Raw genomic sequence first — 19,412 nt, 5'->3', positions numbered from 1 at the left:
TTCGTTTTCTTGTCGCACAATTTGGAAGAAGTTTTAATTAAAGGTTCTCTCTGTGAAAGGGGATGTAACTACATAGTTGAAAACAGGCAATGATTGGACAGTCAATTCTAAGAATTAGGTATCCTAAATATTGCCAGACTGAGGGCCAAAACTAAAATCAGAGCCACCCTCGTAAGAGATATGCTATTCGCGGATGACGCAGCGGTAGTGGCACACACGCAAGAGGAACTTCAGTCACTAATGTCAATTCTAAGAATTAGGTATCCTAAATATTGCCAGACTGAGGGCCAAAACTAAAATCAGAGCCACCCTCGTAAGAGATATGCTATTCGCGGATGACGCAGCGGTAGTGGCACACACGCAAGAGGAACTTCAGTCACTAATGTCCCGCTTCTCTCTTCTTTGGGACCACCTGCTACAGCACCACCCTCCATCCTCATAGACGATAACAAGCTGGACGCCGTAAACGAATTCTGCTATCTGGGATCCACAATTATAGATGACCTGTCTCTAGAAGAGGAGATGAAAAAACGCATAGGGAAGGCTGCCTCGACATTTGCTAGACTCAGACCAAGAGTTTGGGAAAACCATAAGCTAACTACGGTGATCAAAATGGAAGTCTACAAGGCATGCGTTATGAGTACACTGCTATATGGCAGTGAATCATGGACCACCTATGCAAAGCAAGAGAGAAAACTGAACTCATTCCATTTGAGATGTCTCCGTAGGATCTTCAATGTCACATGTGTGCAATACTGAGATCCTTGGGCGATCAGGTATTCCCAGCATCTTTACAGCCCTCAGACAACGCCGTTTGCGCTGGCTTGGACATGTTCGCCGGATGGAGTACAAGCGCATCCCGAAAGTCATCCTCTATGGTCAACTTGCGACTGGCACAAGAAAAACTGGTTGCCCCCACCTTCGTTATATAGATGTAATAAAACGTGACCTCAAATCAGTTAACATTAATACTGATAATTGGGAAGACATAGCTCTAGACCGCAACAGATGGAGAGAGACAGTGACCAAGAAAGCTATGGACAGTGAAAGTACATGGGTCTCAGCTCAGGAAGAAAAACGCACAATCCGAAAAATGGACAGCTCGCCTACCACCGAAGCAAAAGCCACCTTAACCTGCGCTATCTGTGGACGGAAATGTCTCTCCAAAATAGGGCTGCACAGCCACATGAGGAGTGTGCTCTGAGATGAACCATAGTCGTTCTACGACTGAAGGAGGCCAATGATAATTAAACAAAACATTTTATAAAAATGTTTTAAAAGTTGTCTTTCTCTTTTTTTCCCCTCTTTCTTCCCTCAATCCTTCTCTCTCTTTCTCTCTTATTTCAATTTCCCTAAACTCTATATATCTCTCTTTCTCTCTCTATCTCTTTCTCTCTCTCTCTTTTTTCTCTCTCTCTCTCTTTTTCCCTATCTCTCATAATTTTTCTCTAAACTCTTTCTTATTATTTCTCTCTCTCTCTCTCTCTCTCTCTCTCTCTCTGACTCTCTCTCTCTCTTTTTCTCTGTCAATTTCGTTGTTGCCTGTTTACCACTTTACTTCTTTCTCTCTCTTTCTCCCTCTTCTTTCATCACCAGCAGTATTATAAGCAGCAGTATTATAAGCAGAAGTATTATAAGCAGAAGTATTATAAGCAGAAGTATTATAAGCAGAAGTATTATAAGCAGAAGTATTATAAGCAGCAATATTATAAGCAACAGTATTATTAGCAGAAGTATTATAAGCAACAGTATTATAAGCAGAAGTATTATAAGCAGAAGTATTATAAGCAGAAGTATTATAAGCCGCAGTATTATAAGCCGCATCGATTTGACAACTTCAACATTTTTAAGTATAAAAAAAAGTGGGGGGTGGGGCGGCATGTGAAAATGAACAAAAAAAAAAGAAAGAAGTAAGCACTAGTAGAAAAGATCAAGAAGCCCTAGGTCTAACTTAACGCTACACTAGCCACGGGTTCTATGTAAAGCTCTGAACATTTTTATTTTCAGCTTAAGATCTACGTTCAGGACAAAAAAAGCAAACAAAGTTCAGTTTATAGAAATGTAACCAAGCGTGAAGAACGTCCTCCCAGCTATCTAGCCACGTGACACGCTACCCGACCACGAGTGTAGAAATACAACCACATTGAAATAAAGATCGAGGAGAATTGATCGGGGGGGGGGATGCAATCTTATGACACGCGATCTATATGAGGCGCGATCTTATAATTTAGTGGATTGAAGATTGTTTTTTTTTTTTTTTATTTTATAAAATTCTGTAAAATTATTAGTTTATACGATTAGATTATTTCTGCCAGTAATGTGCGAATTTGAACGCTTTCAGGAGCAGGTGATAAAAAAAAGTCAGCTATTTCTATGAAACATGTATGTGAAGCCAACGCAATGTTTGTTTGTTAAATGTTTTACACGTTTTGGATGTTCCTTCAGAGTTGAAGATAGTTTACTTCCTAGTCCAAACCTCCCGCAGGACCTCGGCGGATGGGAGCGGGAAGGATTGGAACCCTCGACCATCGATAAATCCGAGCGACAGTCCAGCGCGCAAACCGCACGACCAGGCAGCCATCCTTATGTAAAGTCGTTCAGTATCTATGTGTAGGGGTTAGTCGTTAAGGATACTGGTGGCTTTGTTTATAATGGTCTATGTAGCCCAGTGTTTCCCAAACTTTTGACCTATGTGTACCCCTTTTATAATTTTCGTAATTTATTTTATTAAAAGAACATAATTAATGGATATTTTTAAAAAAATTTAGCATAGTAAAACTTAATGAGGTGCAACGCGTACCCCCTTCCAAAGTCTTCCCGTACCCCTGGGGGCCAGCGTATCCAACTTTGGGAAATTCTTTTATTTGCTTCATTAATAAGTTATGACCCACTTGCTATTATTTTGTGTTTTTCTACATTTAAGACAGTATATCTCTACTAGGTCACATCTACAGCATACGTCTGGAGGTGTGGTATCTCTATTTACCATTAGGTTATGTCTGCCATCCGTTATAGTGTGTATGCTACCATTATAGTGTGTATGCCAACTTTAGGTATCGAACGCCACCACTACATTGTATGTGTCGCCATTTGGTAATATATACCGTCACTAGTTAATATGAGCCACCATCAGGTTGACTCTAGTGCAGGGGTGAGCAACCTTTTTCAACCGAGGGCCGCATTAACAAAATTTGGGGACTGGGCGGGCCGCACACACACACACATATATATATATATATATATATATATATATATATATATATATATATATATATATATATATATATATATATATATATATAAATTAGAATTTTAAAAACTAATTTTACGAATTATTTTTTTCAATTTTGCTATTGTCTATTTACATCCAACATTTCACCACGAATGTATAGTAGTACTTGAAGTATATAACTGTTTACTCTCGTGCATAATGTTCCGGAACCATGGAACTAGCTTACTAGTTGTTTTTCTTGTGACTACTGTCAAATTACCTTCAATAAGCATCGACCTATTCTAACACTTGATAATTGTCAAACGAAAAGAAAATCTTGTTCAAAGATTAATGTGGTTCCATAAAATGTGAAAGAATAAGTTTCTTAAAGTGTGGATAGACAGCTTCTGGCACCCATAGAACTCCCGCGGAAGAACTGACTGGAACTTCTATTTCAGGTCGTAATTTGGTTGGAGGTATGTCATCTGGAGCTGAATCAGCTTCTGCATTAAATTGTGAGCTGAGGGTATTAAAAGCTGGTTTCTAGTTCTTGACGTCTTAAAATTTGCTTTAAAATTCCACAATCATTAATCCAATAGTTTCACCTTTCAGCTAATGTAAAATGATAAAGCTTTAATTTCGCATGCTGGCCTTAAGAAATGTAATATCTTTGTTTAAAAAGAATTAAGATGCACACACATTTCATGTGCAAACAACAAATTGCAATGCTTCCGATGATAAACATGAAGTCTGTCTTCAACTCTTCATTAGAAATATTAGGAAAAGGTCACAGTCAATGTCCATCAAGGAACCTAACATTTTCTTCCTTGTTATTCCATATTGATTTAATGATAGGCCAGCGGATACTACTGTGTTACCGAATAAAATAGAAAAATACAAAATAAGGTGAAACACAAAACTAAAAGTATTGAATTAAAAACCTAGTGTACTTCGAACACTAACATGGAGTTCAAGTTTCACTATTCCTTCTGTTTAGTATTAAATTGTATATCCTGTGTGAGGCCTCCAACAATCACGGACTTGGGAAGCTGCATACTTGGTCTATGCGGAGGGACGGCCCTATGCCCGATGTATGCTAGTTTTAATATATGCGTACGCTTGATCGAATTCAATGTGTCTTTGTCTTTTCTGTTACTAGTTTATGGTTGGGATATTTTCTTTATTTTATTAAAAAGGCTGTTTTTCTTAGTCAAAGCTCCATCATTTGTTACCCTTTCCATATTGTACAAGCCAACCCAAAATTTTCAACTCAATTCTTCAAAGCATTGAATAAATACTGGCCTGGGCTAATGTCTTTTACTGAATTTATCGAAATATTGCTATTAAATATAATCTTCGTTTAGTTTAAACTTTTTAGAAGGACGTTTAGAGACAATGTTTCTTTAGCCTCTTCATTATAAGTGATAAGAAACAAAATTTTCAACAATTTCTACAGATCTTTACAATTATTTATTTTTAATATATTTGCATTTTTATATGTGTAATGTGTGGGCACTCATGATTTATTTAGGTTTCCTCGGGCCGCATAAAACACCTCGGCGGGCCGCATGTGGCCCGCGGGCCTTAATTTGCCCACCCCTGCTCTAGTGTATGCTACCACTGGGTTCAGTGCAGCCACTGGATCGTACATAACGACGTTCAGGCTATGTTTTGGTTTAGATTTAAAGCACACACACACACATATTGTAAACTTCACGTCGTCCAATCAAATTAAACGTTTGTAACGTAAGAAGAGTAGGTGAAGGGCAAAGGTTATCAACCTTTGAACTGTGATCTCCTCTTTATCTCTGCCCACCCTAATTTTCTGTACCGCATTAAAAACTCTACCGACTTATACGTATCACTTAGTAACATTATATTTTATTTTTATTAAGTCCGGTCGTGCCCTCTAGTGGGTTTAAAACTTCTGTACTTAATACGAAACACTTAATAACAGCATAGTAGTACCTCGTTGTAACGACTTAGTTTGTGACATAGTTTTTGGCTAATTCAAAGCTTTTTCTTTAGTTGCGACCAGATAGTTTTGAAAATTTTTGATGTACTTGCGCTGGCTATTATTTAAAGAATATCAAATGAAAATAATAATAATAAGGCTTGTCTTCGAGTCCGAAGATTATTGAGGAATCCAGCATTTCCCATGGATACGCAGCCCCAGCTGTGACCTCCTACACATTCTGTCACATCCAGTGCAAGCATAGCCATTGTCCGCCGATTGTCGCAAGATTTTATTTTTTCGCCGTCTACGTCTGTCCTCGGCAGCGGGTTTTCTTTTGGTCTCAAAAGTGTATCCCGCGGCCTTTGTGAGTGACCTCCAGCTGTCTCGTTCTGAAGCTGCAAGCAGCCAGGTGCTCTCTTCTGTCAGGTAAAGCAAGTTGGCGCTTAAGCTGGTCTTTAAAGCGTTTCCGTGGGGCACCACTGTTACGTTGACCACCTTTCAGCTCACAAAAAAATACTGCCTTTGGCATACGCATCGCTTTCAAGGGAAGTTGGTAACCGTCTTGCCAGGGCCGGTAGTGTTTTTGGACGCCTCCAGGCGAAAGTTTGGCGGAATAAATTTCTCCGCCTACTTACGACAATCAATGTCTACCAAGCGGTGATTTTCTGAACCCTTCTAAATGGATCTGAGACATGGTACCCAATAATATCAATAAAATAAAAGTTATTTCTCGAGGATATGGGAAGCTATTCATTTTTGCACACAAACACACACGTCCCATTTCATATCTCCAATAATGAGCGGCTGAAGGCAGCACGGAAAAACCTTCTCCTAGAATTAGGTACCCCCTCCCCACACTGCTCCACAAATGGGATTGGACCAAAGCGCTCTGAGCATGGTTTAAGCATGAAAGTTGGGCTATATAAAAGCCATACTTTAATTTAAACCTAGATAACTGTAGGCTTCAAAGTTAAAAACGTCTTGGCCAGAAAACGTCCTGGTCAGAACTATAAAGAATCTCGTTTGACCGAGTATTGGATAAGGAATGACAAGATTATTTACTCTTTAACTCGTTTCTATAGCGACCCCCGAATTAGGAAAAGTCAATCGAATGAACGGGAAAATAAAATAAAAATGTCGACGTATGAAATTTTAGATCTTGTAATTTTCTAATGTAACGACAACTTTTTCGTTCTGAGAGTGAACAGTGTTGTTTTTTTTTTTAAATGAATTATTCAAACTATTTTTCATGAAAAGCTACACCACTTTTAAATTAAAAACTTTAGGGTAGATTTAGCTTGAACAACTACATTTTTTGTTAGTAAATCCACATGATTACCTCCACATTATTGTCTGCTTGCAATATCTTATATATCACAGCTTCTCTTCTTGTACATCAGAAGAGGTACATTGAAAAAATATATTGCACTATTTTGTACCCTTTTCAATTTCCTCCCTACCTTCTAGAAAAAGAATCCTAGTTAAACGAATATAAAAAACAACTTGCTAGACTTTATAATGATAGGCCATTAGATCTAGACTCAAGACTTAGAAAACGGAGCTCAGAATGTTCCTGAACATTCATTTTCTTAAACTCTTCAAGTAATAGGGCCTCTATGCGTAAATATCCGAAAACTGAAGAGTCTTTCTAGCTCTATAGCCTAATTGAAATTATTCTCTTTCTATACTTCAAAGAATTATAACGTTCAAACTACAGTTTTCCCAGTGTAGCCAACGGGATAGTAATTCTTTTCCCCAACGATATACAACAACTGCCACATTAGCTAGGAAAATCGCTAGAGCCGTTTTCAAGATCTACCTCCAGGCGCCACCATAGGTCTTTACTATTTGAGCCTACACGGCTTTCTCGAAGATATGAGTTGAAAAGTGGAATTGATAACTTGATTGGACCATAGCGCTGTAAATGTCGCTGTATATTTAAGCAATTTAAACAAGAAAAATATAGAAAATACTTTAAAAAAAAAGATTATAATAAGCGTAATTGTATTTTAATTAGTTTGCATCAGTCATGTTATCAAATTTGCAAGAGATCTGGACTAAAAATAATAAATGTGTGCGATTAGAAATATTTGTACCAAATGTTTTTGATAGCACAATTTCATGCGTTTAGCTTTCACAATGCGCTATGATCATATCACTTATCTGGAACAACTGGCAAAGATTGGGGGGTGGGGGGGGGGGAGGGGGTATCTGGGTGAATGTTTTAATGTTACCTTGAACACTTTTTTTTTAAAATGAAACCTTCTATATGGATCTGAGACATGGTATCTATACAATCAAAGTACTTCGTCTTGTAAAGCTACTTAAAAGTCAACATCTTATTTTAGTAAACAAAACAGATGTAATAGATTTCAGAAATCATATTAATGTTAATAGATTGTTTATTTTATTTTCAAGATAAAAACGCCAAATGATTCTCAAAAAATCACTTTTCTGATTATACTACATTTAATTTTCTTGCCTGAAGGTTGAGAAGTTTTGCCATCGAGAATATGTTGTACAGTTTGATTTTGAGTAAAACAAACCGAAAAATGATTTTCTAAAATCGCTCTACTGATGTATATTACATTTAGTTTTTTGTTGTTGTTTTTTTGCCAAAAAGCATACAATTCTTATCCAAATAAGGTGATTCAGTTGTTTTCAAGTGGAAAAACAACGCCGAAGGATTCTTTGAAACAAGAGTAAGTCTTGTTTATGCATCTAATGTGTGTGATAACTCAAAATCTCTGTGTAACCTTGTTGTGTCTAGACATGGGGATTGAGGAGTGCACCGTGCTCAATGAGACGACAGTTCTCTCAGCCACCCATTAGTAGGATGTAATTATAGTTTCATTTCAGTGGCAGCATCATTTGAATACTTTGTTTTACTTCGAAACCTGGTGACGACTGGGATTTTTACTTACGTGATCATTAGGTCCCCTCTGAGTCCAGCCAGCCTAACTGGTACCTGATATTTATTGGGGAAAAGTAAAGGGGGTTGGTCTTTATGCTGGACACACGACACCCTTGGTTAAACCGTGGGCCACAGAAACAGATGACCTTTAAATCATCTGCCCTATGGATCGCAAGGTCTGAAAAAGGAACTTTACTTTTAACTTTAATTTATTTATGTTTTACTTTGATTTAATTTGTTTAAACAAAACGCCTTACGCTATGACTACCTTCTTTATATAAAAATTGACCCATGGATGTGCCAGCGTCACAGCAGACGTGGAACGCGACCAGCGCGCAGTAATGCGTGCGCCTTGAAACTCAAGCCACGTGACCCGAATCTTTTGTCACAGAGATTCTCGTTACTGACCTTCTCAAGGTCACAACGCAAACAAGATTATAATTTTCCTATCTCTAATCTAGAATTATGCATCAATGCGTTTGACCTTTAATCATGCCTCACAGCACATACTTATATTCGTGAATCTATGAAGCCATTAGATTTAATTCTTTGCTGGTAATCATCTACAACACTTATTATTGCCCTCACTCGCAAAACATATTTTTGTATAGGCCTATTTCACTTCCTGGTTGAATATAAAATGTATTACAGATTAGATTTCTAGGTAAGGTAGAAATCCGTCTTAAAATTAGGCAATAACTGCAGGGCCTCAAAGGCTCAGATTATTATTTGCCTACCCAGACGACAAATCCCCCGTAGATTTCATTTTTTAATACTGATTAGTGAACTGATGATTTTCTAAGTGAAAAAAAAAGTTATTAAAATTATTTGTATTGTATGTTTTAATACAGTTGTTTTTTTTTGTTTTTTTTTTCATTTCTTTACCTTTTTCAAGTCATTAATGTTGGACCCGTTCTGAAACAAAAAAAAAGACGTTTTAAAGCCATTGTGATGTATAGAATCCAACGTTGTACACAGTAATACATGGCACAAACATGTAATATCAGGAGTTACAAAGGGCCCAAATGGCCTCGAATCACAAATAGCTTAGAGCCCCTTCCAGTTCAAATGCTCCACTACCAAAGATTGGAATGACAGTATGAAATTGTTTGTGCGTCTTAAATCAATATTTGATTTTTTATTCTTAAATAATCTCAAATATCTTTCAAATCTCTAACATGCCAGCCCCCTCCCCCCACTTCTTTTGATTGACGCCTCTGAAGATTCAGTTCACTTTTGCATGGTTCCTACCATTAATCTATATAGCTATATAATGAAAATAATTGTTTGCGTGAATTTGTGTTGCGGTCAAAAACGGAGCACTATCCTACATGTCTGTCTCCTAAATATAAATCTAGGTCACCCGCTATCGCTAAAGGTCTTTAAAATAGAGATCTGATAGGAGACATCCTGGAGGAGAGGGAGGGGTACCTAGCGTCAGATCTCTGTTGACAAAATTAAAACATAACGTGAAATCTTTTCCTTGAAATGTGTTGCAAACAGTAGTAAGACGAATTGGGTGGAAATTTTCAGTCTAGAGCTAAGTGACAAGGTCACACCCTGACAGCGATGTTTCTCAAGTTTTGGGCAGTTCTAATTCTCCACAGAACCCAATGGAGTAGATTCTCAGACCTTTTATATTCAAACCTTCTTTACCATTTCTTCAGCAGTGTTACGTGCCATCATGGCGTGAATGTGGAATGGTGCGACTGCGTGTTGAAAAGGGTTAGAGGGAGAGAGGAATCAAAGATGGAATAATTGTAAAGGAGGTTGTTATTGACATGTTATTATTGATATGTTATTAATGGTTTCTCAATATTAAAGCATTCATCATCTACTATATACATGAGTTTTTGTTTGTACATAACTTCAGAGTCTCATCAGCTCGTAACAAGCAGCAATCACGCACACAAACACGATGTAATTTTGTTTCGTATACCTACTATGTTTACATTCACACATTCGCTTTCGTATAACATTATTATTTCGTTGAATTGTTTCCAAAACACTCTCAGTGACTATATCATCAGTGATACGCAAATTAAGACCTGCTGGTCGCGGGTAATATATGGCTAGATATTATTATTTTCTTATTAAAAGGCAATTTAAAAATATAAATTTGACAGTTTTTTTCCGTCACAATAGGGATTCCCAAAATATATTTCGCCCAAATTACGGATATATTGTTAAGCGATATATTGGAGTATAATGTCCGACTTTATTATAAATCTGCGTATCTTGGTCGCGATGAAGATGTTATGAAAAGGAATTCATCCGCATCTTGCTTTAACTCATGGCCTAGTACATGTTAGTACATGTATCTTCTTACTGCGAATACTAGTCACAGAAAGTACTCAAGTCAACCAACCCCATCTGGAACAGGCCGCCTCTCAAACAACATAATAGTTTTATTTTAGCACACATTAAATGTTCGTTTTATGGAAACGAACAATTCACAATAGTTTATGATACACTTGCCAAGTGTGGAAGAAGAAATACACAAATGTACATTTCGCTCTATCCAGAGGTATGAAGAAACTAAAAGTGAATAGAATAAACGAGAAATGGACAACGCTTTCATCTGAATCGCAAGAAAGACGACGCCTACTATAACCCATCCCTTTGACATGACCAACATCTAATCTTTCGCCAACATAAAAATGAGAACAAGGGAGAGGAAGAACTGAAGGTATCACGGCTTCAGTCCTACCAGATCATTCGACACTTTTTAAAGCGAACCCTGTTGTTAAACTTGTTATAAAGTTATACCCGTACACTAGTTTCTTAACACTCCAGCATATAGTTTCTTTATTTGACATAGACTCTGGAATGGTCACTGTAACCTGATTTAAAACTTTACTATAAAGTTTTCCGTTATATGATAAGTCAACGGAATTAAAAAAAGGAAAGTAGCTTTCTTTCTAAAGTTTTAATAGAAGGCAAAAATACACACATATGCACATCTTTGTTGTTTTTTTATTCTGCAAGAACGTATTTAACAAACACTTTCATTATTACTGACATAAACAAATAGAATAAGGAGTAGGGTGTGTTTAGCTCTCCGATTAACCATAGCCATGGTCAGTGTCTTTTACGCCAATCTGAGCCTTGCACTTTTACCTACAACATAATTAGTTAATGGCTTACTGGGCTATGAAATATAGTAGTATACTGATGGTTTGTGTAGCAAAAGATCACCCATGTAGGTGTGTCCAGCCAACTAATAGAGAGTTATCTCCAAGTAAGCAAACTAGGCATTCGTGTAGAGGTGTGGCTTGTAGTCCTGCCCCCAGATTAAGATTTACTACCAAGTAAACAAACTTGTTTCTCTCAAAGTGTCAACATGCTGACATTACGTCCTTTCTGGCTTAATGTGGTCACCTGTCTATCAATTAAATACAATTAACTATACAATTAAAAGGGGGTTGGAGTTTTTCATCTCTACCTCTGGACTAGTACCCGCACAGCTTGACAAACATCTTGTCCGCGTGACGGTTACCAGTGTAGAGGTGTGGTTTAAAGTCCAGCCCCATAACTATGATTTCCTGCCAAGTTAACAAACCCAGTTCTCTCAGTGTTAACATGCAGAGAACAGGTTCGTCATGACTTAATGTGGTCACCTGTGGCCACCTGTCTATCTAGGAACTCAATGTTATAGACTAAAGAGATAAAAGGGCTGGGGCATGTTCATCTATAGGCCTACCTCTGGAGATATACCCCGACAGCTAGACAGACGCCTGGTCAGCGTGATTTGACGTAGTTAACTAGCCCACTTAAAGGTCAAGACACAAAAAAAATGTGCCGGCCATTGCTGTTATTTATGTAATACGCATTTATTTTATGAAATATTTCATACGCATGCCTTAACTTTGTAATAAGAATTGTTTGGTGCATATTCATATCATTTTAAGCACATTGTTTTATTTTTAACTATAAACTTTAATACATTCTAAACAGAAATAAATGAAATCACGTCCACTTTTTGCATATTAATAGAAATTGAAGTACTGTGTACTTTTTACTATAGGGCCAACTATCTTACAGTGATATTCCTTTGGAGCCAAATATGGTCGGATAGTAAGCAATAGCCATATTATAGGCCGGGGCTAACTAACTTCTGTTTAGGTTTCAGTGGTATTGTATGTCTCGAGAGACTATGTTTTTCCTTTTTTAACTTCTCACGTGACCATCGCGGCATATTCAGCCTTTTTTTTTGTTTCTGGTGTGTCCACTACTTCCTAACCCATAGCTCTTCTTTATACTTGCGTTTTATACTGACTGTTGGTGTCAATCTTCAAGAGCAAGGTGCCTGGACATCCGAAGTGTTACCAGCAAGGTGCCTGGACATCCGAAGTGTTACCAGCAAGGTGCCTGGACATCCGAAGTGTTACCAGCAAGGTGCCTGGCCAACAGAAGTGTTACCAGCAAGGTGCCTGGACATCCGAAGTGTTACTAGCAGTAGACACCTTGGCCGGCAACTTCGATATGATCACGGAGGTCACGCCTAGGCTGACTAGGACATGTATACTGAATGTAAGATGGCGCGACAACCTCATTAGGTGTCCACTGGTAGCTGCAGTAAGCTCACCCTCTTCAGAAAAGGGTCAATGTTGTGGAGATGCCTACTCCTTCTGGTCTGGTGCTCTGCTGCTGGGTGTTTGGGTTGAAGTCCTGAGATCTAGCTGGCATGGTTCTTACACGCTCGTCTGGTGTATGGACTGTGTTTGTCAAGGTTTAAGGCTAATGCTAGAATTGATCAGCCGCCGAGCTGGAGAGTAGTGAAGGGTCTAGTCTTTCTGTAATTGTTAGGCCTTGATGATAACTAGTTTACTGTAGCATAAATAAATTGTAAGAATTCGGGGGGAACAAAGAAAGAGGGAAGGGAGGTAACAAAGAAAATTTCACAACTAGTTATCTAACAATGAAACACTTTCTTATCCCCCCTCTCCCCCTTTTTTTTTTTTTTTACAATACCTCGATTTAAGTCCGAACTTCATGGAGGCAGGAGCCTGTACCCTGGACGCCTCGAGAAACTCAAAAATGGCTCTAACAATTTTATTAGAAATTTAACAGTTGATGTATATCGCTGAAAAAAAGAATTACCACCTTGTTGGTCACATGGGGAAAACTCTAGTTAGTCTGTTATAATTTTTCAAGGTAAAAAAATATAAATCAATGTAAATTTGGCTTGAGAACTAGACTTCACTCTATTGGTTTTGAAAGGAGTATCGCGTTCAGCATTTTTCAAATGTCAGGCAATATTGATTCATTAGTATAATAAATAAAATATCTCATCCCCCCCCCTCCCCCGTCGTCCCGTAGGAAGTAAATTATTTTCAACTCTTGAAGGAACATTCGTAACATGTAAAACATTTTACAGACAAAACAGTTGTTGTCTATGACCTTTCTACTTGAGACATGACGCCCCTTATAATGAACATAAAGCAACTTTTCTTTCGCTCTTGCTTTAAAATGTTTAAACTACCATTTTTTTTTTCAACTGAAGGAGGTCAACAACAATTTATTTTTATTTTTATTTTTTGTTTCTTTTTATTTTGAGTTTCTAAAAAAAAAAACAACAACTTTAAATTGAACAATGCAACATAAAACGTTCGTAGTTATTTGTCTTAATAAATATGTTCAAACATGATAGCAAATAATTTTTTTTTTGAGAAACATTTGAATCTCATACAACAATTAACAACGCCTTCATTCTATTCATATAAAGAAATAATATCATTGATATAGTAAAAACAAAACAATCTTTACAAAATGAAAACAAGAAGGCATTTATACATTTGTAACTTCTCTCGAGCGACAAAGAACTGTACAGAAATAGAGAACAGTAGTATGCCTACAGTAGGAACTATTGAAACACTTATGGCCTTGAGGTAACATACATTTGTTCGACATTCAGAAACAACATTTTTAAATGTGTAATCTCCCCATGAAGATATATGACGAGTTGAAACAAAGATATCAAGAGTTGAAACAAAGTGTTCAAGTTGTTAGATACATACGTATTTTTTTTTTTTTAAGTTTAATTTAAAATATTATAATCTAAATGATTTCTAGGGTTAAACACGAAATTACGACAGTTTCAGGGGAGAGAGAGAAGCTAGAAACTGCATAGAACACAGAAAAGTCATTTCCCCCTTAGAAAGATGAAATTTTGATGTTTCTCAAGAACATCCTGTGGAGTCTTTCAATTGTAGTGCTATAATAGCTGTGAGAGCTCGCTACAGTGTTGGTGGCAACGTTGATTCTTAAGTTCCCTTTTCAAACCATGTGGTCTATAGGGCAGATGAAGTTAACGACATCTGTTTTAGTGGCCCAAGGTTAATGATAGTGTCATGTGGCTAGCACAACGACCAACCGCGTTTACTCCCCCCCCCCCCAATAATGTCAGGTACGCATTAGTGCTGGGTGGACTCAGAGAGGCACCTTTTAGGAGAAAAAATAAAAATCCTATTCTACACCAAGATTCGAAACCGGGACTCCCGGTTCGGAAGCCAAGCGTTTTACTACTCAGCCACATAAATCTCTCGGGAAATGGTCAATACAACTTCTGTCTTTAAGTTTTTAGTTCAAAGTCTTTTTCTTTAAGCGTTTTATGTGTTTGTATTTGTATTTCTATTTGGATTTGGATTTCTCTCAGTTTCTTGACATTCTATTTGTTCTTCCAGACAACACTGTAATGATCCATAATGTTTCACACATACTTAAAAAGCTTAATGAACTAATACAAACATGAAAAAAAAATAGTCATTTGAATTGCCATAAACACCAAGAGACTGCTAGGCCATACAGATATATTTGTTTTTAATTTGAAAGCAACGGAGAAATGAAACTTTTATTTTGTCGAGCCCAATAAGTAGTTTTAGTGAGTTTTAGGCTAGATAATGGTGGATTTTATTTTCCTTTGCCTCGGAGTCCTCTGGTTTATTCTTTGTTTTTAATGGTGGTGATGATGATGTCCAAAATGATGGTGGTGTCCAAAGTGGTGATGATGTGGATGGTGATGATGGTGGTTTTCCCACCCAGCTAGGGCTAATCCAGCGCCGATTCCAAGACCAAATCCCAAGCCTGGTCCGGGCTGCAAGGAAAATAAATGTTTTTAACCAATATTAAATCAAAGTATATTTCCAAACAGAAACTACTTTGTTTCTGTCCAAAAAGACAAACATTCAGTAATTATAAATACGTCCTACAAATTAGTAAAAAGTTTGACTGTAAGTTATTAAAAGCTCTAAACAATGGTGGGTATAATTATTAACTATATCGATGTATGTATGAAATGTTATTTCTATGTAGAACTGTTGAACACTGTACTAATGAGAGGCAATTCATGAAATCATTATGGTAAAGGGAGATAACAGTTATATTGTTTTCAAGATTAGCGAGTGACGTTTGATTATGCGTTACAATGACAAACGGTTTATCAGATATCTAATCAATTAGTCAGTAGACCACACGTTGCATAGCTTCCACGGATCAGATAACTGTTGGTTTTTAATCGCGATTGCAAGTCATAATGTTTTATAGAGGTGTGGCGAATGGTAAGCTCTATTATACAAACGTACTTTGAAATTAGACTATATATACATATATATATACACATATATATATATATATATATATATATATATATATAGTAAAGTACCCCTTTCAGACCAACCGCCTTTACTTTATGTATATATATATATAAAGAGAGAGAGAGAGAGAGAGAGGGGTGTGGTGAAATCCAAAGTTCTAATAACTAATCTATTATACAAGCGTACTTTGAAATTTCGGTATATATGGTTATGTACTACTACAAATCACTATTTAGTGATACAAATGAAAAAAATATGGTTTAAGAAAGGTGCCGGGCTCATGCATAGCATATTAAAAATATGCATGATCATGTGATTAGTGGTTCATTGTTTACTTTTGTTTCCATTAAGTGCCTGAAAATGTTCCTACTCTTTAGGCTCCTTAAAAATAGTTTACTTCTAAAAGTCGTCCTAAGATTCATTAACTACAGGCCGCTTATGACATCTTTTGACTAACTTTGCGGCATAAAGCATCTAGCAGCAGGGCATGTACTTACTCTGTAGACTGGGCGCCCGGCCTCATAGACAATCGTAGTAGTGGGTGGTGGCGGGGGTACAGGCACCGGGTTCACCACATACGTTACATTGGGTGGTGGGGGTGGAGCAGGGTAGGGGTATGGCGGGATGCCTCTGTTCTCTGGAGGAGGAACAGACCCGGCTGGATATGGATCTGAAACACATAATAGCGAAGAAATTATATCACTTATACACATGCGTTATGTGTAAAGAGAATAAGAAGAATACAAACACAAAATCTGATTTCAGAATTAATAGAAACAAAGTATGAAAAAAATGGATGAAATGGATAAACAAATACACAGAGGAACAAAGGGTAAAAGAGAGAGAGAGGGAGGAAGAGAGAAGAGGGAAAGTCGGAGAGACGAGCCCTTAAAAATAATAAGACACATTAAAAAATGAAGATGTTTTAAAATATAAGTTTAAATGTAAGCCCACGTTATCTATTTCTAGACTTTGTGTCATGTGGTCTTTCAAAAAAACTATTTTAAAAGTTTCGTAACAGGAACAAGGGGACTGAAGTTTATTTTGTGCAACCGTAACAGCTGACCAGCATTTTAATTAAACGCCATTAGTCTAACTAACAGAACTTGGTTGACTGTAAACAAAATGAGAATTACTAGACTTATATTGTAAGACAAGACGAGAACTTCACATTGTGACCATCGATTTCACAGCCACACATAGATCTAGCTCTAATTACTTCATTTTACCAAATAGAAGCAGTTTCATGTAGATTTTTTTTTTGTAAATGAACCACGAATCCAAATTCTCCTATTGTTTTGTAGTAGTCATGGATTATTGCCAATATAGTAACAAAAGGTATTAGGCATATTATTGCTAATAGAACTAAATACGGACTTCGAAATGACTGGTATAGAAAATAACAGATGAAATATAATAAAGAGATGAAATACTTACATGGATAGCCACTCATTCTAAGAACTCGACCTGTCGAATGTTGAAATGTAAACTTGACAAACAATGTTACGCTGGAATTCCTGGATATTAGATTTAACTTCCCTGTGTTCTTTACACAAGCTAACAGCCGTGGGCGTATTTCAAGTGACTCGAAACTTTTGGTTCTCAAACTTAGAGCAAAAAGAAAATATTGCCTAGAAGATGTAGATCTGGTCTTTATGTTTATTATGAAGGTTTATTTATAATTGCTCATAAATATTATTTAGTGCGCAAATGTGTATCCCCGTAATGGTCTTGTGTGAATGCTCACTTTTATAAAACAAAAAGCTGTTTTATAGTTGGTTACGTCTAGTTGGATTTATTAATAGTATGCCTGATAGTGCGTCATTGCTAACGTTGACTATTGTGTTTGTGTCTCACATTAACCAATAGTCTATTTCTAGGGCTCGGTTCACGTGAAGTGTGTTGAAATGTGTGTAGTCAAAGTCATGTGATTGGGATAAAAATAGAATATGTCGTAACTCTGGCCCTATAAATAACACATAGATTATGATAGTGTACTATTAGTTCAACTTATGCTTTAACATTTGAATTGCTTTTGTTGTTTTTCTTTTATTGGTTCAAGAACACAAGGACTCTGGACTTTGTGGATCTTCATCACTTAAACTGTATAAATAAAAACTTGGATGGCCGGAATCCTCCATTCCATGTGCTTATAAATTTGCGGCGGATATTGCGATATTCCTTATCTGACCGTAAAATTTTGGACAGGCATAAACAACATGAGACGCGAATGCATTATGATCTGTCTTGCAATAGTTTGTTTTGTAAAATGTTCCTTCAGAGTTGAAGATAATTTACTTCCTTGTCCAAACCTCCAGCAGGACGACGGGGGATGGGAGCGGGCAGGGTTTGAATCGAACGACAGTCCAGTACGCATACCGCACGACCAGGCAGCCATACAGCTTGTTCAGTTCTGGAATGACTCCAGCACATGTCCTGCCATTGTGTTATGTAAGCTTGCTGAGTGTTTTGGGGTATTAGTTCAAGCAATCAAACCTCTACCATATTCAAATGTTTATTCGGGAAAGATGGATGGTGCTAATAATCAGCAGCAGGTCTTTAAGCCTGAGCTATTCATTGCATACTACACATTAATGTCTCACTACAATTTTTAGCAGCAAATCGATGACCTACAATTGGGGGATGGAAGCGGGCAGGGTTAGGTGTCTGGATTAGAAGTTTCAAGTTTATTCCAGAAATCGATACAAAAATGTTGCAACCCAGGAACCAGTAATGATTAATTTCTTGACTCTTTATCATGATTGTTACAGTTAAAGCTTTCCATTATATCTATATTTCAATAGCTCTCTAGAAACTACCTTAGTTTCTCTCCAAGTCTAGGTGTCCCCGGGTTCAGCTGTAATTACAACAAACACTTAACAACTCGATCAAAACAGAAACTTTATTAGACTTCATGGCAAATATCACATACTGGTCTCTCTCTTCTGTCTGAAAACTATCATACTTCCGTTCATTCGCGCATACGTTCCAACTGACATCTATTTGTAAAAAATAGATTAGACACACATTCAAACATTCATCCATGTTCGCGAAGACTCCAGAAAACTTTACAAATATTACCCTTGGAAAATTCACTCTCTAATATTCCAAAAAACGGTACAACATTGGTAGAGGCTCTGGCGCATCTAACTCTTTGATGTACATTAATATAACCCCATAGCATTTACATAACTGAAACAAGAGAAAAACAGAGAAGTTTTGTTAGAAAACCTATTGAAACCAATTTAAAGTCAATTTCACGGGAGTGTTGGCGTTAAAATTTCAGGTATAAATTAAGAATAGAAGAAGCATAGACCTGAATATATTATATCTAGACTGGACATAGAGATCTTTTAACACTACAAAAAATGTCGTGAATTTTTTTTTTTAAATTGAAACAAGGCGTTGTTTGGTAAATTTGTTATAAGAAGTAATGTTTGGTTGTTGTTGTTTTTTTTTCAACCCCAACCTATGTATCATATAATTTAATTTTTAGATCTAGATCTAGTAATTGAGCTTCAAATATAAGACTAGACCCTACTCTCGTCTCATAATTATTATTTTGCAATTATAGATACATAATTTAGAAAGATCTAGGTAATCAATCTATTTAAATGTACATAAGATGATTAAAATTAATAGACATGAATTATTTCGATCTATGATTTTTAAAACATTATCTCAATGGAAACTAACAGGAAATGGCTTTGTTTCACATATTTGCGTGAATATATA

At 36.8% G+C, this 19,412-nt stretch overlaps 1 protein-coding gene across 1 annotated transcript; it reads right to left on the bottom strand.

Moving 5' to 3' along the window:
* Window positions 1–13,649: 13,649 nt before the first annotated feature.
* Window positions 13,650–17,542, bottom strand: LOC106071697 (nematocyst expressed protein 4-like). Its single transcript, XM_013231853.2, has 3 exons — window positions 17,115–17,542; window positions 16,175–16,347; window positions 13,650–15,178 (listed from the first exon to the last, which is right to left on the bottom strand). Exons 1-3 carry the CDS (start codon window positions 17,128–17,130, stop codon window positions 15,038–15,040), a joined length of 330 nt encoding a protein of 109 aa, XP_013087307.2. The 5' UTR covers window positions 17,131–17,542; the 3' UTR covers window positions 13,650–15,037.
* Window positions 17,543–19,412: the final 1,870 nt, after the last annotated feature.

This window comes from Biomphalaria glabrata, chromosome 15, assembly GCF_947242115.1.
Source record: "Biomphalaria glabrata chromosome 15, xgBioGlab47.1, whole genome shotgun sequence".
NCBI classification, from domain to species: domain Eukaryota; kingdom Metazoa; phylum Mollusca; class Gastropoda; family Planorbidae; genus Biomphalaria; species Biomphalaria glabrata.
This window is presented reverse-complemented; position numbering and strand designations above follow the sequence as displayed.

What these genes read in the sequence shown, in the direction of transcription:
- LOC106071697 (XM_013231853.2), bottom strand. An exon ending in CCGGGCGCCCAGTCTACAGA is followed by an intron (nt 15,179 to 16,174) that starts GTAAGTACATGC and finishes TTTTCCTTGCAG; the next exon opens with CCCGGACCAGGCTTGGGATT.